The 17696-nt window shown below is 45.4% G+C and overlaps 1 protein-coding gene across 1 annotated transcript in view; it reads left to right on the top strand.

Moving 5' to 3' along the window:
- The window catches only part of RFX6 (regulatory factor X6), a 98734-nt gene that overhangs the window by 59198 nt on the left and 21840 nt on the right, over positions 1 to 17696 (top strand). The window contains exons 15-17 of the mRNA XM_066590997.1: positions 8099 to 8221; positions 12584 to 12793; positions 16894 to 17397. Coding sequence (XP_066447094.1) covers positions 8099 to 8221; positions 12584 to 12793; positions 16894 to 17397 — 837 coding nt within the window. The remainder of the gene's footprint in view (positions 1 to 8098; positions 8222 to 12583; positions 12794 to 16893; positions 17398 to 17696) is intronic.

Genomic DNA, 17696 nt, shown 5'->3' with positions numbered 1-17696 from the left:
CCTTTTTGTTTAAAAAATCATTACCCTTTTTATCGACGTCGCTGTATGAGGGCTTGTTTTTTTGCGGAACCCCTGAACATCGGTCGAGGGATTTAAATGCCAATGTCAGAATTGACAGTGGCATTTAAAGGGTTAATAGCCGCGATCAGCCCCTTGTCCGATTGCAGCTATTGCCCGCAGGTGTCATCTCCCTCCATACACATCTATAGATGTCACTAAGGGGTTAAGGAGAATATCTGATCAGTGATCTGAAGACTCCTTCTCTTTCCTTAGACTATCTCTACAGGCCCGGATGACTGACACTATATTCTTTATTGTGGTTTTTACAGCCCTCATTTTTTGTGTGTAAAAACAGCTGTATTTATGTTTGTTTGTTACTTATGTCACCGCACGAGGCCGCGCACAGACCCTGCACCAGACTGTATTCATATACAGCCAAAGAGGAAAAATATGGGTGAGCCTAAAATCTTCCCAACATACAAAAACAGACTGGAACAAGACAATGCCTCTGAAGTCACTCACATGCCGTACTGTGCAGGGAGAGAGCGAGCGCCAGCACTAGAGCGAGACACAGCACGTGACCGCGCGCCAGGCACAGCACGAGACAGTGCACGAGATCGCGCGCCAGACACAGCTCGAGACCGCACGAGAGACACCACGAGGACGCGCTCGAGACCGCACGAGAGACAACACGAGGACGCGCTCGAGACCGCACGAGAGACAGCACGAGGACGCGCTCGAGACCGCACGAGAGATAGCACGAGGACGCGCACGAGACCGCACGAGGACGCGCACGAGACCGCACGAGGACGCGCGCCAGACAGCTCGAGACAGTGCACGAGATCGCGCGCCAGACACAGCTCGAGACCGCACGAGAGACACCACGAGGACGCGCTCGAGACCGCACGAGAGACAACACGAGGACGCGCTCGAGACCGCACGAGAGACAGCACGAGGACGCGCTCGAGACCGCACGAGAGATAGCACGAGGACGCGCACGAGACCGCACGAGGACGCGCACGAGACCGCACGAGGACGCGCGCCAGACAGCTCGAGACCGCACGAGACACAGCACGAGGACGCGCACGAGACACAGCTCGAGACTGCACGAGAGATAACACGAGGACGCGCTCGAGACCGCACGAGAGACAGCACGAGGACGCGCTCGAGACTGCACGAGGACGCGCACGAGACACAGCTCGAGACCGCACGAGAGACAGCACGAGGACGCGCTCGAGACCGCACGAGAGACAGCACGAGGACGCGCTCGAGACCGCACGAGAGACAGCACGAGGACGCGCTCGAGACCGCACGAGAGACAGCACGAGGACGCGCTCGAGACCGCACGAGAGACAGCACGAGGACGCGCTCGAGACTGCACGAGAGACCGCACGAGAGACCGCACGAGGACGCGCACGAGACACAGCTCGAGACCGCACGAGAGATAGCACGAGGACGCGCTCGAGACTGCACGAGAGATAGCATGAGGACGCGCACGAGAGACAGCACAATAAGGTAAATGCTCGTGCAGGGTTATTATTATTGCTGGTGATACTGTGAGGGATATCACTGTTATTACTGGGGAGACTTTGCGGGTCACTTTTATTGATGGGCATAATGGGGGGAGGGGGGTCAGTCACTTATTGCTAGGGGTTAATGTGGGGTCACCATTATTATTGGGGATACTGTGGGGTCACTTATTGCTAGGGGTTAATGTGGGGTCACCATTATTATTGGGGATACTGTGGGGTCACTGTTATTGCTGGGGCTACTGTGGGGTCGCTGTTATTGCTGGGGATACTGTGGGGTCGCTGTTATTGCTGGGGATACTGTGGGGTCGCTGTTATTGCTGGGGCTTCTGTGGGGTCGCTGTTATTGCTGGGGCTTCTGTGGGGTCGCTGTTATTGCTGGGGCTTCTGTGGGGTCGCTGTTATTGCTGGGGCTTCGGTGGGGTCGCTGTTATTGCTGGGGCTTCGGTGGGGTCGCTGTTATTGCTGGGGATACTTTGTGGGTCACTATTATCTTTGGGGATACGGTGGGGTCACTTATTGCTGGGGCTTCTGTGGGGTCACTATTATTGCTGTAGATACTGTGTGTGTGTGGGGATCACTATTATGCTGTGGCAATATGGGAAATAATCCCTACTGAGGCCGCTCTGCATGTGGCAGCGTACTTCAAGCTGACTTTGTTTATGTTTTTACACGTGGCAGAAACACTGCAGAATTTCCGCAGCAAAAAAATAACAGTCAAATATTAAGGCGCTCCCCCTTACCTCCTCTGAGGGCTTCCAGCTGTCAGCGCTCCCCGGCGATGCTGTTGCTGGGAACGGGTAGCGCTGACAGCGGGAAGTCTTTGGACCCCATACTCACCTCCGGTTCCGCTGCCCGATGTCCTGCATCCCGTGCCAGCGCAGTAGTGTCATGTGGTGCTACAGCGGAACATAGCGTGACGGATGGCTTCCATTGACTGCAATGGAGCCGTACGCCCGCGGCAAATAGAATATGCCATGGTTATGACGGGTGATTTCACGTTGCGGTATTCCACAGTGGAATTCTGCACCGTGAGCATTGCGCTATTAAGTTCAATAGAACCTAATAGCTGCGGGGCAACGGCACAGAAATCCACCCGTGGGAATTAGGCCTTAATTCTTCGTGGAGAATCCCGCAGCGGGTCCCTCCTTTCCTGCGGACATGAGGCTAAAAAAGAAGATTTTACTCACCTGTCCGGACACTGTGGACCTGCCCTCCATCGCGGCCGAATCTTCTTTCTTCGGCCCGGCAGATGTGCTCTGCCACTTCATTTTTTTTTTTGAACTCCTCTTTTCCCGCACGCGTAGAGCAGAAATTCAGGCGCGGGTGTACCGTGGATCTAGACGGCTTCCATAGGCTCCAATAGAAGCCTGCGGGAGCCGTCCCTGCCGGACACCCGCACTAAAATGAAGCCTGTCGCGTTTTTTTTCCCGCACACGCAGTCTGCGCCTGAAGGGGAAAATGACATCCGCAGGTATTTAACTACCGGCGGGTGTCCAATGCATCCCTATGGGGCGCGGGAAAAACGCTGCGGATTTAAAATGACAATTATCCCGTGGACATGAGGCCTGTGGAATTTGCTCCCTGCCTTTTTCTGAACTGGCCCTGTAAAATCATATGTTGTGATAAGCCCCACCACTGACCACACACCTTTGTCCTTCTTGCCACTTTACCTAAAACTAAGGCCCCATGTCCACGGGGAAAATCAGCCCCACGTGGGTTTCTGCTGCAGATTTCTGCTGCCGATGCACTATACATTATATATAACATGGTTCAATGATTGCGGCTTCAGTGCATCGCGGATTTAGACCATATATAATTCTATTTTCGCAGAGTTTTTCACTATATGGTGGAATTTTGCGGTACATGCAGGAAATACAGAACGTCACTAGCGCTTGCCAACGTGAGATTGTACTCGGCACACTATTGGCTGATGACATGTGTTCTGTATGGGGCGCTGATTGGCTCACTGATCGCAGCATCTGTCTGTTTGTTCACTTTTGCGATTGTTCACCCTACAGATTCATTTGCGTTAATATAACACTGCTACTTCGCTGATTTTCACGTATCGCGGGGGTCTCCAGAACGTAACCCCCCCTGATAGATCAGGGATCACTGTAATTGTCTTTACAATTTACAAATTGTCTTTTTTTTTCATGCGGGAGATCAATTGAGATAGAGCTCCTGCACGCTTGATCCGCGTTAAAATGGAGCATGCCACGTTTTTTTCCCGTGCGTGAAATCGGCAAATCACTTAAAATACCATCCGTGGCTATTTAATCATTAATTTAATCATTAATTAATTAATGCATTTCTATGGGGTGCGGATTTGCGGGTTTTTTCGCTCCAAATCGGTCAGATTGTGAGGGGATCTCGTGTGTACTGCCCTCTTCCGGATCTTCAATGAGTCTGGGTTCTGGCTGGGCCATTCCAAAGCTTTGATCTCCTTCCGGCAAAGCCATTTATTGATTTGGAGGTATGCTTTGGATCATTGTCATGCTGAAGGATGAAAATCCACTTCAGCTTTTTAGCAGAGGCCTGAAGGTTTTGTGCCAAAATGGACTGATATTAGGAACTGTTCATAATTCCCTCCACATTCACTAAAGCCCCAGTTCCAGCAGCAGAAAATCAGTCCCACCATCTTCACTCCAGGTATGATGTTCTTTTGGTGTTACAGTATTGGCTTTGTACCAAACATACCTTATGGAATTATCGCCAAAAAGTTCAATCTTGATCTCATCCGGCTTTTGGCAGACTTGATGTGGGTTTTGGCAAAACGTAGCCGAGCTTGAATGTTTTTCTTTGTTCCGTCTTGCCCACCCCTAACCCACAGCCCAGACATATGAGGAACACAGGAGATGGTTGTCACAAGTACAACCAGTACTTGCCAGGAATTCCTGCAGCTCCTTTACTAATACTGTAGGCCTCTTGGTAGCCTCCCAGACTGATTTTTGTCTGGCCTTTTCATCAATTTTTAAGGGACATCCAAATCTTGGTAATGTCACTGTTGTGCCAAATTTAATCCACTTCTATATGACCATCTTCACTGTGTTCTAGTAATGCCTTGGAAATGTTAGGTACCCTTTGATGTGTTGTAAGGTCTGTACAAACCATGGCTATTCCTGAAAAATGCAACTAAGAAGATGTGAGGAAATCCTACTAGAAGAGCTAATTATCATATGGGATAAATTAAAATCACTTTAGGCCAATAAATCAGGAATTGTGGAATCATTGAAATTCTCTGCTCACTTCTGCCCTGATTCTCCTTGGCCAGCCTATCTATTAGATGAGGCTGACCATGGAAGATTCGTGTGCGGCTCCTGCTCCCGGGCGTCGGCTCCCGCGGCGAAAATCTGCCGCGGGACTTTGCAACGCCCGTGGACAGCCGGCCTTAGGCTGGTTTCACATGGGCTACAAAACACATGTAGGTGATGCCCATGTTTTCTAACAGGTTCTTTCATATGAGCAATGTTTTGTAGCCCATGCTTCTCCATGGAGCCTCCTTGTTTATCGCACAAACTTGCGTTTTTCGTCGATGTGATTTTAACATTAGTAAGTCCTATTAACCCTCTCGCTATAAAATCGCCGGTATCAGTGACTGCCAAGAAAAAAGTATCACTGTCACTATAAAATCTCGTGTACATAGCAGCGATATCGCTGTCACCTGTGTGAAAGAGGCCTCATGTTATATAGTAGTCAGTACACAGATGCCATTATAAATAAATTATAATCCCCGTTGAGAGGCCGCTGCAGAAATGAAAAAAAGAATTTACATGTCTCAGCATGTCCGTTTCGTGCGTCTTGGCCACAACAGATTGGCCGCAGCGTGTGGATTAGTTTTTTGCCATATCTCAACCACTTTGCTGGCTAATCCCGGGATTAGGATCCGCAGGCGAAATTGCCGTGCAGACATTTGTCCCATGTGAACCCAGCTTAAATCATTCAATAAACGCAATTACCGTATATACCGGCGTATAAGACGACTTTTGAACCCCGAAAAATCTGCTCTGCAGTCGGGGGTCGTCTTATGCGCCGGTAATACAAAAAAAAAAAAAGTGTAAAAAAAAAAATTTTTATTACTCACCTCCCACGGCGTTCTGTCGCGCTCCGGCAGGATGTCGCTCGCTCCGGCAGGCTGTCGCTCGCTCCTCGTCCCCGCCGCAGCATAGCTTTCTGAATGCGGGGCTTGAAATCCCCGCTTCCAGAAAGCTAATACACACGCCGGCAGCCATGACAGCATTGAATGGCTGTGATTGGCTAAAGCACACGTGGCTTCAGCCAATCACACTATTCAATGACATCATTGAATGGCTGTGATTGGCTGAAGGCGCACGTGTTAGCAATCACACCCATTCAATGATGTCATTGAATAGTGTGATTGGCTGAAGCCACGTGTGCTTTAGCCAATCACAGCCATTCAATGATGTCATGGCTGCCGGCGTGTGTATTAGCTTTCTGGAAGCGGGGATTTCAAGCCCCACATTCAGAAAGCTATGCTGCGGCGGGGACGAGGAGCGAGCGACAGCCTGCCGGAGCGAGCGACATCCTGCCGGAGCGCGACAGGACGCCGGGGGAGGTGAGTAATAAAATTTTTTTTTTTTTCTCCACTGAATACCGGCGTATAAGGTGACAGTTGGGGGGTCGTCTTATACGCCCCGTCGCCTTATACGCCGGTATATACGGTAAGTGCTATAATGAATAGCTCACTTTTAAATTGTAAACTATCTAGTCCCTATCTGCATATTTAGTAGATTTATCTGCCATCGGCTGCATTGTGATAGACCTACAAATCGGCGTCTGTTCTCCACCAGAGTGGTTACTGTACCCTAGGTGCGATTTACTTGTTTGTGTCTGAGTCATAAGTGTGTGTATGTGTTGGGTCTTGGTCCCCCTCCCAATCCAGTGAGGGCTACAAGACCTTTTCTTCAGTGCCCTGTGTATCTTAATATCTGTATTAATAAAGAATGAATTTTTAGTAAATGTCTACTCTGTGAAAGGGCTTCCCGTAATACGTAGATTATATTAGTAGCACCAATATAAATAATTACGTAGCTGTAATACAAGTTGTATGTTTATTTATTTCTCAATTCTCATATAAAGTTTTTTGACATGATCGTTGGTGTAGATATAGGTGGCTGTGTGTATCACTCTATTTGATGTAAATCATTATAGTGCAAAATTATTAGCAATGATATGTAATTCCTGTATAGTTCCTCTTTATTTTTCGTGTACATGATTAAATGAGGCCAGGTAAGTTGTTTAAAGGAGATGTCCCGCGCCGAAACGGGTTTTTTTTTTTTTTAAACCCCCCCCCCCCCCGTTCGGCGCGAGACAACCCCGATGCAGGGGTTAAAAAAACCACCCGCACAGCGCTTACCTGAATCCCGGCGGTCCGGTGACTTCAATACTTACCGCTGAAGATGGCCGCCGGGATCTTCTACCTTCGTGGACCGCAGCTCTTCTGTGCGGTCCACTGCCGATTCCAGCCTCCTGATTGGCTGGAATCGGCACGTGACGGGGCGGAGCTACACGGAGCCGCTCTCTGGCACGAGCGGCTCCATAGAAGAAAGCAGAAGACCCGGACTGCGCAAGCGCGGCTAATTTGGCCATCGGAGGGCGAAAATTAGTCGGCACCATGGAGACGAGGACGCCAGCAACGGAGCAGGTAAGTATAAAACTTTTTATAACTTCTGTATGGCTCATAATTAATGCACAATGTACATTACAAAGTGCATTATTATGGCCATACAGAAGTGTATAGACCCACTTGCTGCCTCGGGACATCTCCTTTAAGGGGTTATCCAGTTGTAAACTATTGATGGTCTGTCCTCAGGATAGGTCATCAATAGTTGATTGGCAGGGGATGTTGACCAGGACACCAAACAATCAGCTGTTTGCTGGGCCAATGCACTCATGTACTGAGCTGATTCCTGTAGGGAGTAGACAGCTCTGATCTTACTGCAGTGGTCAGCTTTGGTATTACAGGCCAAGTTGTCATTAAAATAAGTAGGAAATTGGCCTTTAGTACGAAGCCTAGCCACTGCAATAAGAACAAAGCTGTCTACTTCCTACAGATATCAGCTCAGCTGGACTGGTTAACAGCTGATGGATCTACTATTGATGACCTATGCAGAAGATAGACCATCAATAGATTACAACTGGACAAGCCCTTTAATGCATTCCTCCCCCGCTATCTACACTATCTACTTGTAGTTGACTTGCGAAAGCTTGTGTTCACTTTTATATTTAAACAAGAGTTAAAGTGAACTGACAGAGATAAGTGAAGCTTATTGTGAATCTGATCTATTTGCTTTTCATTATTAAATGACATCTTACTTTCATCTGTGTACTCTTTCATCTGAGTTGTGTACCATCAAGCAGTACATATACTGAGCTACATGTCTCATTCAAGCAGAGGTGGCCGAAATCCTCTTTTGTTGATTTAAGTAGGTCATTTAAAGTCCAACAATTATTTATTTTTTCCCTTTTGTCTTCCCAATGTTTCTACTAAAGAGTGTTTTAGATGGTCATGTAGATAATCCGTCACTCTTCCTTATGTTTGCACACAGGTTCATTCCACTTAATACGCATGCTGCTTGATGAATATATACTACTGGCAGTGGAAACACAGTTTAACAATGATAAGGAACTAGACCTCCAGAATTTGTTGGATAAGTACATGAAGAATGCAGGTAGGTTAGTTGAAGTGTAAAGTATAAAGCAATTCTAAAACTATCATCATCGTCATTATTAGGTCCTCAAGGCTAGAGGTGTAACTTGAAGCTTGTGCCCAATGCAAAGTCTGTAACGGGGCCCCCAACTATAATGCTTTATTCCTAGTACTTCCCTGCACCCCCTATAGTTACGCCAGTGCTCAAGGCTATTTAGCCGATATATATTGCTGTATCGTACACTCTATAGATGGTTTTATATTTTCAACTTCTGCAAGATTCTAAAACGAAAACTAATATTCAAAAACAGAGATTGCCTAAAACAAGCATTTAGAAATGTGTAACAGATCTAATCTTAGCAAGGGCTGATGAAGATATTATAGATATGTTGCTGAGAGCCCCAACAATCACATCTTCTAGACTCTATAATATCCTTTCTGGAATATTCTTTGTAGAAATGTCTGCCCATTTAGACGCAACGATTATTGCTCAAAAGACATCTTTTGAGCGATAATCGTTGAGTGTTTACACGGCAAGATGATCACTCAAACTTTGCATAAGTGTGTAAATAAAGGCTTGAGCTGTATGCAGAAGACAAGTGGGACTGCTATCTTCTGCATACAGCTGTTGTCTTCTCGGAGCACTCAGCTGGTATACAGCTAAGTGCTCTGAGCGGGGGATGCAGAAGATTAGCAGGGCCACTTGTCTTCTGTATACATCTGTTTTCTTCTCGGAGCGCTTAGCTGGTATACAGCTGAGTGCTCTGCCCGGGATACCAGCTGAAACAATAGTATCAGTGGTATACCGCTGAGAACTCAGCGCGCGGTCCTGATAAGGCTCATCATTCTCTTTTAGCTTGCTGAAAGACAATGATGAACGACTCGTTAATGAAAACTGCACGACAGCTTTGAGTGTTTTTTGAGCTAGAATCGTTGGGTCTAAATGGGCCTTTAGGCTAGCTGCACACGGCGTTTTTTGGATTGCAGAATCTGCTATTGTGATCAGCCACATTCTGCAACTATAAGCAAGAATAGAAGATTCACATGTCCGCTCATGCGAGCAGACAGCGATTGCCATTTCCATTCATGGAAAAAGAAATTGCAGCATGTTCTGTTTTTGCTTGGATTCCGATTCCACACGGACGGCTTTCATTGAAGTCAATGGAAGCCGTTTGACCTACTGCCCACCCGCAATTGACGTTGGGAAATGTCAGGGATTTAAAAAAATAAAAAGAAACTGTACTGCACATGTCTGACGGCGAGCCGTCCGGACCATCCGCAATGTAGAGAAATACAGGTATGCGCGGGCACCAGCCAGGCACAAGGTCGGATTCCACTGCTAGCTCCTGTTTGTGTGCAGCCGGCCTTATTCCAGATTACAGTTCAAGTACAAGTCTGTACCACATTCTGAATCTCATTCATGTCAATGTGAATCTGCGTTGTTCCTTTCATGACGCAGATTTTTCCGTTGTAGATTTGAAATCTATTTTGCAGAAAAAGTGACATGTCACTTGTTTATATGGATCCATGTGGAATTGGCTTTGGAAATTCTTCGCTCACACAAAACACAGATAATAGAACCCATTGATTTCAAATGCTTCTCTTAGATTCGGCGTCTTTGCGCTCAATTTTCATGTGCACAAAAATATACGTGGCATGCTCTAATTTTGTGTGCATTTGTGACCTAAGACATCATATGAATCTACGGGGGTGCAAATCCCAATCCACACAAAATTGTGCACTGAACTGCTCGATTTCGCTGGCAAATCGATATTACTGGGGACTAATTAGGCTGCGCAGCCTGTTCAATCACGGTGCGGGTATGTTTCCCGCTGATGTGAACAGTCCCAGCAGCGTAGAGAAGTACAGTAGAATGGGCAGATTCACGCACAAATAGCCTGCGATAGCACTCACCATTCACACCGCAATTGCATCATATCTATGCCTACACTTGTCTGCAGGAGCGCTTAGCTGCAGATTTCTGTTGTGGTGTTAGAGGCAAAATTCGCAATTGTGTTGAATTCTGCCATGTGAACCTACCCTAAAGCCTAATTCCCACAGGCGGATACACGGCGGAAATCTGTAGCGTTCCCCTGCAGCTATTAGGCTCTATTGAACCTAATAGCGCAATGCTCACAGTGCGGAATTCCACCGTGGAATTCCGTCCCGTGAAATCAACCGTAATCGCCTGCGGCATGTTCTATTTACCGTGGGCGTATGTGCGGGTGACTTCCATTGCAGTCAATGGAAGCCGTCCGTCACGCTATCTTCCGCTGTAGCAGAGTGGTAGATAGCGTGAAAATACTTCCCCGCCTGCCAATGCCCACTTCATATGACGCTGTGGGCGTGTCATATGACGCTGCTGGCGCGTCTCATGACACTGTCGGTGCGTCATGCGCTGTACTGCGCATGCACGCCAGCACAGGATGCGGGATATTGGGCAGCAGATCCGGAGGTGAGTATGGGGTGTCTGGGGGGCGCCGTGATGGACTCCGCTGCGGAATCCCGCTTGTGGAACATGTCACAGCCGTGGGCACTAGGCCTAAGAATCTCCTATATTTCCTGCAGAAATAAAAATGCATAAACATACCAATACACTTTGGGAATGTAGCATTCCAAAATGTGAAATTTTCTCTTGACATGAAAGACCAAAATACCCACATTCTTGAAAGGGTTAAAAAAATGTTTGAATCTGACATGTATGAAAAGCATAGGACATTTGTGCTACTCAGCGTGGGGCAAAGGCAACTGGTGTAGGTGTAAACAGTTGTTGTTTGGAAGAAAGCACTACTGGAGTTTTGCCAAGTGATTGGGCAGCGCAGTAATTTGACCCTAAGGTACAGCATGTGGGTAGCAATGTGCTAAATATTATATCCCTGCATCCTGAAAGAATAGTTTAGTCTCCCTAAAAGGTGACTGGACTATCCTTTTATTGTGTATTGCACATCTTTTATTTGCGCTATATCCAATTAACCTTATAAAAATAAACTGAAGCTAAAGATTTTTCTAGCTTCCCTAAAACAAGGTCTACCTGAGCATAATGCACACCAGGCCCAGTAGGAACGTGAATAGAAGGGGAATGCATACAAACAGACATTGAAACAGACAAGTAAACGGGGCTTGTGAGCAGACATCCAACAACTGACAAATGCCAAAACACTAACCAAGAATACCAACATTCACAAGCAGATGGAATAGTTAAAATACTACGAAGTAATTGTTCGTATTTTGGCCAAAATACTTCAGCTTGTGAGCCCACAACAAGGGTCCTTGTTGTCTTGTGAGTCCCTACTCTATCAAGACAACTTAACCCCATGATTACTGTCTAAAAGCGGGGTGATCGTCCCAATGGAGACTGCACCATGCTGGAATTTAGGGGCCTGACTCGCCATACATGGTAAACGACATACAAGCAGAATAGGACACTAACAGACGAGGGAACCCCACCCAGAACCTTATGCATCCAGCAACACCAAGCAAACATGCATGACTCCAAACACCAGGGTTCTGAGAGGGAATGAGGAAAAAGATAAATGACCAGCACCTTATAGCAAGAGGAGCTGGCATTTATGTGCAGCAGACTGGTGCTGATTGGCTGACTGGAGCAATACACACCCAGCCGGCTAAATCATCCCACATCTGTGAAAGTGTGCTCCTCGAAGCCCATAGAACTACAGGTCCCAGGAGCACAACGTAACAGTCTAAACGTTTCTCATTTGCTTAAGTCTGCCTCAATGAAGACATTGCCCGCTGCCATGGGATTGCATTAGATAATGCAATCCTATGCAGTCAGCCGCAATTTGACTGCGTGGAAATTCGTGCGGTAAACAAATTGTGGCATGTCTTATTTCTGTGCGAGCCGGCACATCGCAGTGCAGAAAGAGAAGATGCCGCATGGGTGAGTATAAGGTCAATACCGGGGCACAGGTCACATCCTGCTGCTAGAATTCTCGCAGCGGGATCCGACCCAGCCGTGTGCAAGCGGCCATATTCATGCTTCCGTTACAGGCACAATGCTTAAAAAGGCCCTTTCACATGGAACGATTATTGTTCCAAAAATGGTTAAAACGAGCGAAAAGGAACAATAATCGTTCAATGTAAATACAGCCAACGATAGAACTATGAATGATAAACTGTTTTTCAATTATTGCTCATTTTATGCAGCCATATAAATCATCATTGCTCATTCGCTAATCATTCAGTTTAAATCCCGATCGTTCAGTGGTTCTCAATCACGTATGCAGTGATGATTTCTCATGTGAACGAGCCGACGATGTATCTGCCTGAATAAACAGGCTGCCGGAGCGAACTCTGACATCATTTGCTTGTTCAAACGATCAAACGAACCTTTAATGTATAGTAAGTTTTTGTTGTATCTTTATAGATGCTAGCAAAGCTACCTTTACTGCATCACCCAGCTCCTGCTTTCTTGCAAGTCGAAACAAGTCTGGAGGACTTTCAAATGACCCAGCAGTGAAAAATGAATGCCTTCAAGAACACACTTACTCAGATTTATCCCCGGATCAGCATGCTGGCCTTGTTCGGAGCTTACACTCCTTCTCAAACGAAGATAACGAAACTATTCCACTCACAGGTAGCCTGGAAAAAATGAAACTACTGATTTAGTCGTAAAGAATTCCTATCTGTTAGATGTTGGGTGTATAACTGGGGACAATATAGTAAAGGCCCATTTACACGGGACGACTGTCAGGCAAACGATGCCAGACACTCGCCCCTGTGTTTCCTCGCTCCTGTGCATGGGAGCTAGAGCTGGCTTGGGTCATGGAGCAGCCAGCGGGGGGGTGGGGCAGTGCAGGAGATTTCTCTCCTCTCGCTCCCCTGCCCCTCTCCATTAACCTAACATAGCGGCCGTTCACTATTGAATGGCTGCTAGTTACACTGAACGATGAGCGGTCAGCTCATACTCAATGCAGCATAATTGATGGACGATCAGCTCATTGCTCATTGTTCAGTTTAAATAATGGCTTTTCAGTAATGAACGTCCGCAGTGTTATCTCAATGGAGAGGGGCAGGGAAGAGTGAGGAGAGAAATCTCCTGCACTGCCCCGCCCCGCTTCTGCACCAGTAGCTCCTGTGTGACAGCATGGGAGCGCGCGGACACACAGGAGTGTCAGGCATCGTTTGCCAACAGTAGTCACATGTAAATGGACTTGAAATGGCAAGTACTCTACCTAAACACTTTCCTACCGCATCTCATTCACAGGGACCAAATGGGCTTCACACCAGGCCGGGGACCGCATACTGAGAGCTATGCATTTAGGTCATATTACATATGTCTAAAAAGAGGCCTGAAATTTTTTTCTCCTGTCTCTAGATAGTAATAAAGCTTTTTATTATCTGGTTTGGGATTATATTCTTTTAACCCTTTCCAGTCCAATTTCCCTGCCACCTGCACACTCTCCAGTTCTTATTGATGCATCATGATTTTATTAGCAATTTTTTTTAAATTGTGTTATATTACAAACAGTATATATAAATATACACATATATATATATTCTGACAGCGGCATTTAACCCCTTCACGACCAAGGACGTACCGGTACGTCCTGTGGCCGCGGGGTATGTATGAAAAGAGGTTGCGATGCAACCTCTCTTCATACAGTGCGGGCGTCAGCTGTTTATATCGGCTGCTCGCGGCTATTAACCATTTAAATGCCGTTGTCAATTCTGACAGCGGCATTTAAATCCCCCCCCCCCCCCCCCCCCACGGTGAGATCGGGGGAGCCGTGCAGGTGTCATGGCAGCCGGGGGCCTAATGAAAGGCCCCAGGGCTGCCTTAACAGACTGCCTATCAAGCCATCCACACAGGGTGGCTTGATAGACTGCCTGTCAAAAAGCAGTATGACGTAATGCTATAGCATTACGTCATACTGCAGGAGTGATCAAAGCATCGCATCTTAAAGTCCCCCAGGGGGACTTCAAAGTAATGTAAAAAAAAAAAGATCAATAAAGTTTTTTTTAATTGAAAAAAAAAAAAAGTTGTAAAAGTTTAAATCACTCCCCTTTTGCCATATCTATTATTAAAAAAACTAAATAATAAATAAAAAATATGTATTTGGTATCGCCGTGTCCGTAAAAGTCCGAACTATCAAAGTAGCGCATTAATTTTCCCGCACGGTGAACGTCGTTCGAAAAAAAAATGAACGCCAGAAATGCACGTTTTTAGTTATCCTGTCTCCCAGAAAAAACGCAATAAAAAGCAAGCAAAAAAACGCAAACAAAAAGTCGTATGTATTCCAAATTGGTACTATCAGAAACTACAGGACATCCCGCAAAAAATGAGACCTTGCTCAACTACGTCGACGGAAAAATAAAAAAGTTATCGCGCGCACAAAATGACGGCAGAAAATAATTGAAAAAAATGTAATGTCTTTGAAAAAAAAAAAAAAAAGAGTATAGTAAAGAAAAAAACTATACAAGTTTGGTATCGTAGTAATCGTATCGACCCATAGAATAAAGTTATCATGTCGTTTTTGTTACCGTTTGTGGGCCGTAGAAGCAAGACGCACTAAAATATGTCGAAATGTCGGTTTTTTTTTTCATTTTACTCCACTTAGAATTTTTTAAAAGTTTTTCAGTACATTATATGGTACTTTAAATAGCACCATTGAAAAATACAACTTTTCCTGCAAAAAACAAGCCCTCATACAGTGACGTCGATGGAGAAATAAAGGAGTTACGATTTTTTTTAAAGGGGGGAGGAAAAAACGAAAATGGAAAAAGAAAAATGGCCGCATCATTAAGGGGTTAAAGCTGTGAGGCTGGGGGAGCCGTGCGGGTGTCATGGCTGCCGGGGGCATTCTGAAAGGCCCCAGGGCTGCCTTAAGAGACTGCCTATCAAGCCATCCCCGTGGGTTGGCTTGATAGGCTACTTGTCAGAATGCAATATGACTAGAGTTGAGCGAACATACTCTGCCGAGCTTGATGCTCGTTCGAGCATTAGTGTACTCTATGGTGCTTGTAACTTGAACGAGCATCAAGCCGTGTTTTACCCCGCCCCAGTTTTTGGCTCCTCCCCACTGTGACGTGCCTGTTTTGGTCCCTCCCCGCCGCGACGCAGCGCGCGTCATTGGCAATTTTTTTGGCTGGCTGGCGAAAGCAAGTGAGAGCAACGAACCTAGGGAAAAAAAAACCCTCGGCACCTGGCGTCCCACATACAAATATGCTCGTGTCTCCCATTGTAGTTAATGGGATTCGTTACTCAAGTAGAGCTCTCGAATTTTACGAAAAGTTCGACTCAAATAACGCGGACTCGAGCATTTGGGTGCTCGCTCATCTCTAAGTATGACGTAATGCTATAGCATTACGTCATGCTGCAGGAGCGATCAAAGCATTGCATATTGTAGTCCCCCAGGGGATATAAAAGTTAAGTGAAAGAAAAGATCAATAAAGGTTTTTTTTATTTGTTAAAAAAAAAGTAATAAAAGTTTAAATCACACCCCTTTTACCATATCTGTAATTAAAAAATCAAAATTATAAAATAACAATACATATTTGGTATCGCCGTGTCAAAGCAGCACATTATTTACTCTGCACGGTGAACGTCATCCGGAAAAAAAAATTAAGAATGCCAGGAATGCACTTTTTCAGTCACCCTGTTTCCCAGAAAAAGCGCAATAAAAAGCGATCAAAAAGTCGTATGTATTCCGAACTAGTACTAACGGAAAATACAGTACATCCCGCAAAAAACGAGCCCTCGCTGAACTACGTCGACGGAAAAATAAAAGTTATTGCGCGCACAAGATGACGGCAGAAAATAATTGAAAAAACTCAAATGTCTTTGAAAAAAAAAAGTTTAGTTAAAAAAAAAAAAAACTATACAAGTGTGGTATCGTAGCAATCGTACTGACCAATAAAATAAAGTTATCATGTCATTTTTGCACCGTAGAAACAAGACGCACTGAAAGATGGTGGAATGTCTTTTTTTTTTTTTTTTTTTCATTTTACTCCACTTAGATTTTTTTAAAAGTTTTTCAGTACATTGTATGGTGCTTTAAATAGCACCATTGAAAACTACAACTCGCCCCGCAAAAAAACAAGCCTTCATACAGCGACGTAAATGGATAAATAAAGGAGTTATGATTTTTTAAAGGGGGGGGATGAAAAAATGAAAATGAAAAAAAATAAGGGCCGCGTCATTAAGGGGTTAATGATGCTGAGATATTGCATTATTTTGTATTCTTTTTTTGAAAACCAATAAAACTATTGAAATAGAGGTACTCCTTAGCCATAGATTAGAAATTAGAGACGAGCGAGCATATTTGCTAAGGACAATTGCTCGATCAAGCATTGTCCTTAGCAAGTATCTTTTTGCTCGGAAGAAAAGGTTCGACTGCTGGCGCGGGTGACAGGTGAGTTGCGGCCATGAGCGGGGGGGGGGGGGGGGAGAGGGAGAGAGAGATCTCCCCTCCGTTCTTCGCCGCTCCCCGCCCACTGCCGGCAGACGAATCTTTGCTCCCGAGCGGGCAGGTACTCACTAAGGGCAATGCTCTATCGAGCAATTGGCATTAGCGAGTATGCTCGCTCATCTCTACTAGAAATGCATAAGATATATTAAAATACTGGTAAAATTTAGGAATAAATAGCCATGCCAGATCTGTTTCTTTTTTCCATCCTTGTTAACTATGTAATGTCTTAAAAACTAAATTTCCATGTAAAATTTGCCTTTTCTAGATCAGATGGAGGTATCCCAAAGCACAGCTCATCTTATGACTCCACCCATGTCACCTGCCATCCTCAACCGAGGAAGTGTTATAAACCAAGGACCAATGGTTTTGAGGCCCTCTAGTGGGGGTACAGGATTAACAAGCCATTCCCAGGTTTCTTCATATTCTGAGACGCTGTACCACAATCTTTCTGAACCTAACCAGAACTATTTTGGAAATGGTTCCAACTATCAGGCCATGTTCAGAACTCATGCTCAGTCTGGAAACTTTCCACATAGGCTGGATCAGAGTAGATACCAACAGTTAAATGACCACCAAGTTACACGGGATTACTTCACCAACAGTTGTGCAGTGACTCCATTTGGCACCCGCCCACCATCAAACTACGGGTCATCAAATCCATCGGAAATACAAGGCATGCAATTCTTTAATTCAAATGGATTCAACTTCTTAAATGGTGCAGCTCCGGGAAACTGCCAAGGAGGGGCATATTCACCAAACACATCCAGCGGTATTGTATACAATATCTAATACTGTGTGTCTTACTGCACCTATCAATCTTTGCACTTAGATATTTGAGTGTCCTTAAAGTATTGATTAAATAATCATTGCAGACATAACCTTGGGCAAATATGCTTTTCAGGGCTGGTTAAAGACAATGTATCACCTATAATTTTTTTTTTTACTATTAAAACCAGATAGTGAAACATTTTGAAATGTTTCTAATCTGTTTTTATTTTCTGATGGTAGATTTCTTATTCTATTGCATGTACTTGACTATCAGGGCTGCCGTCTTGCTTTTGATGCTGA

The sequence above is a fragment of the Eleutherodactylus coqui genome, chromosome 1, assembly GCF_035609145.1.
Source record: "Eleutherodactylus coqui strain aEleCoq1 chromosome 1, aEleCoq1.hap1, whole genome shotgun sequence".
Classification (NCBI taxonomy): domain Eukaryota; kingdom Metazoa; phylum Chordata; class Amphibia; order Anura; family Eleutherodactylidae; genus Eleutherodactylus; species Eleutherodactylus coqui.
Note: the sequence above shows the minus strand (reverse complement) of the source record. Positions and strands in the feature narration are given on the sequence as shown.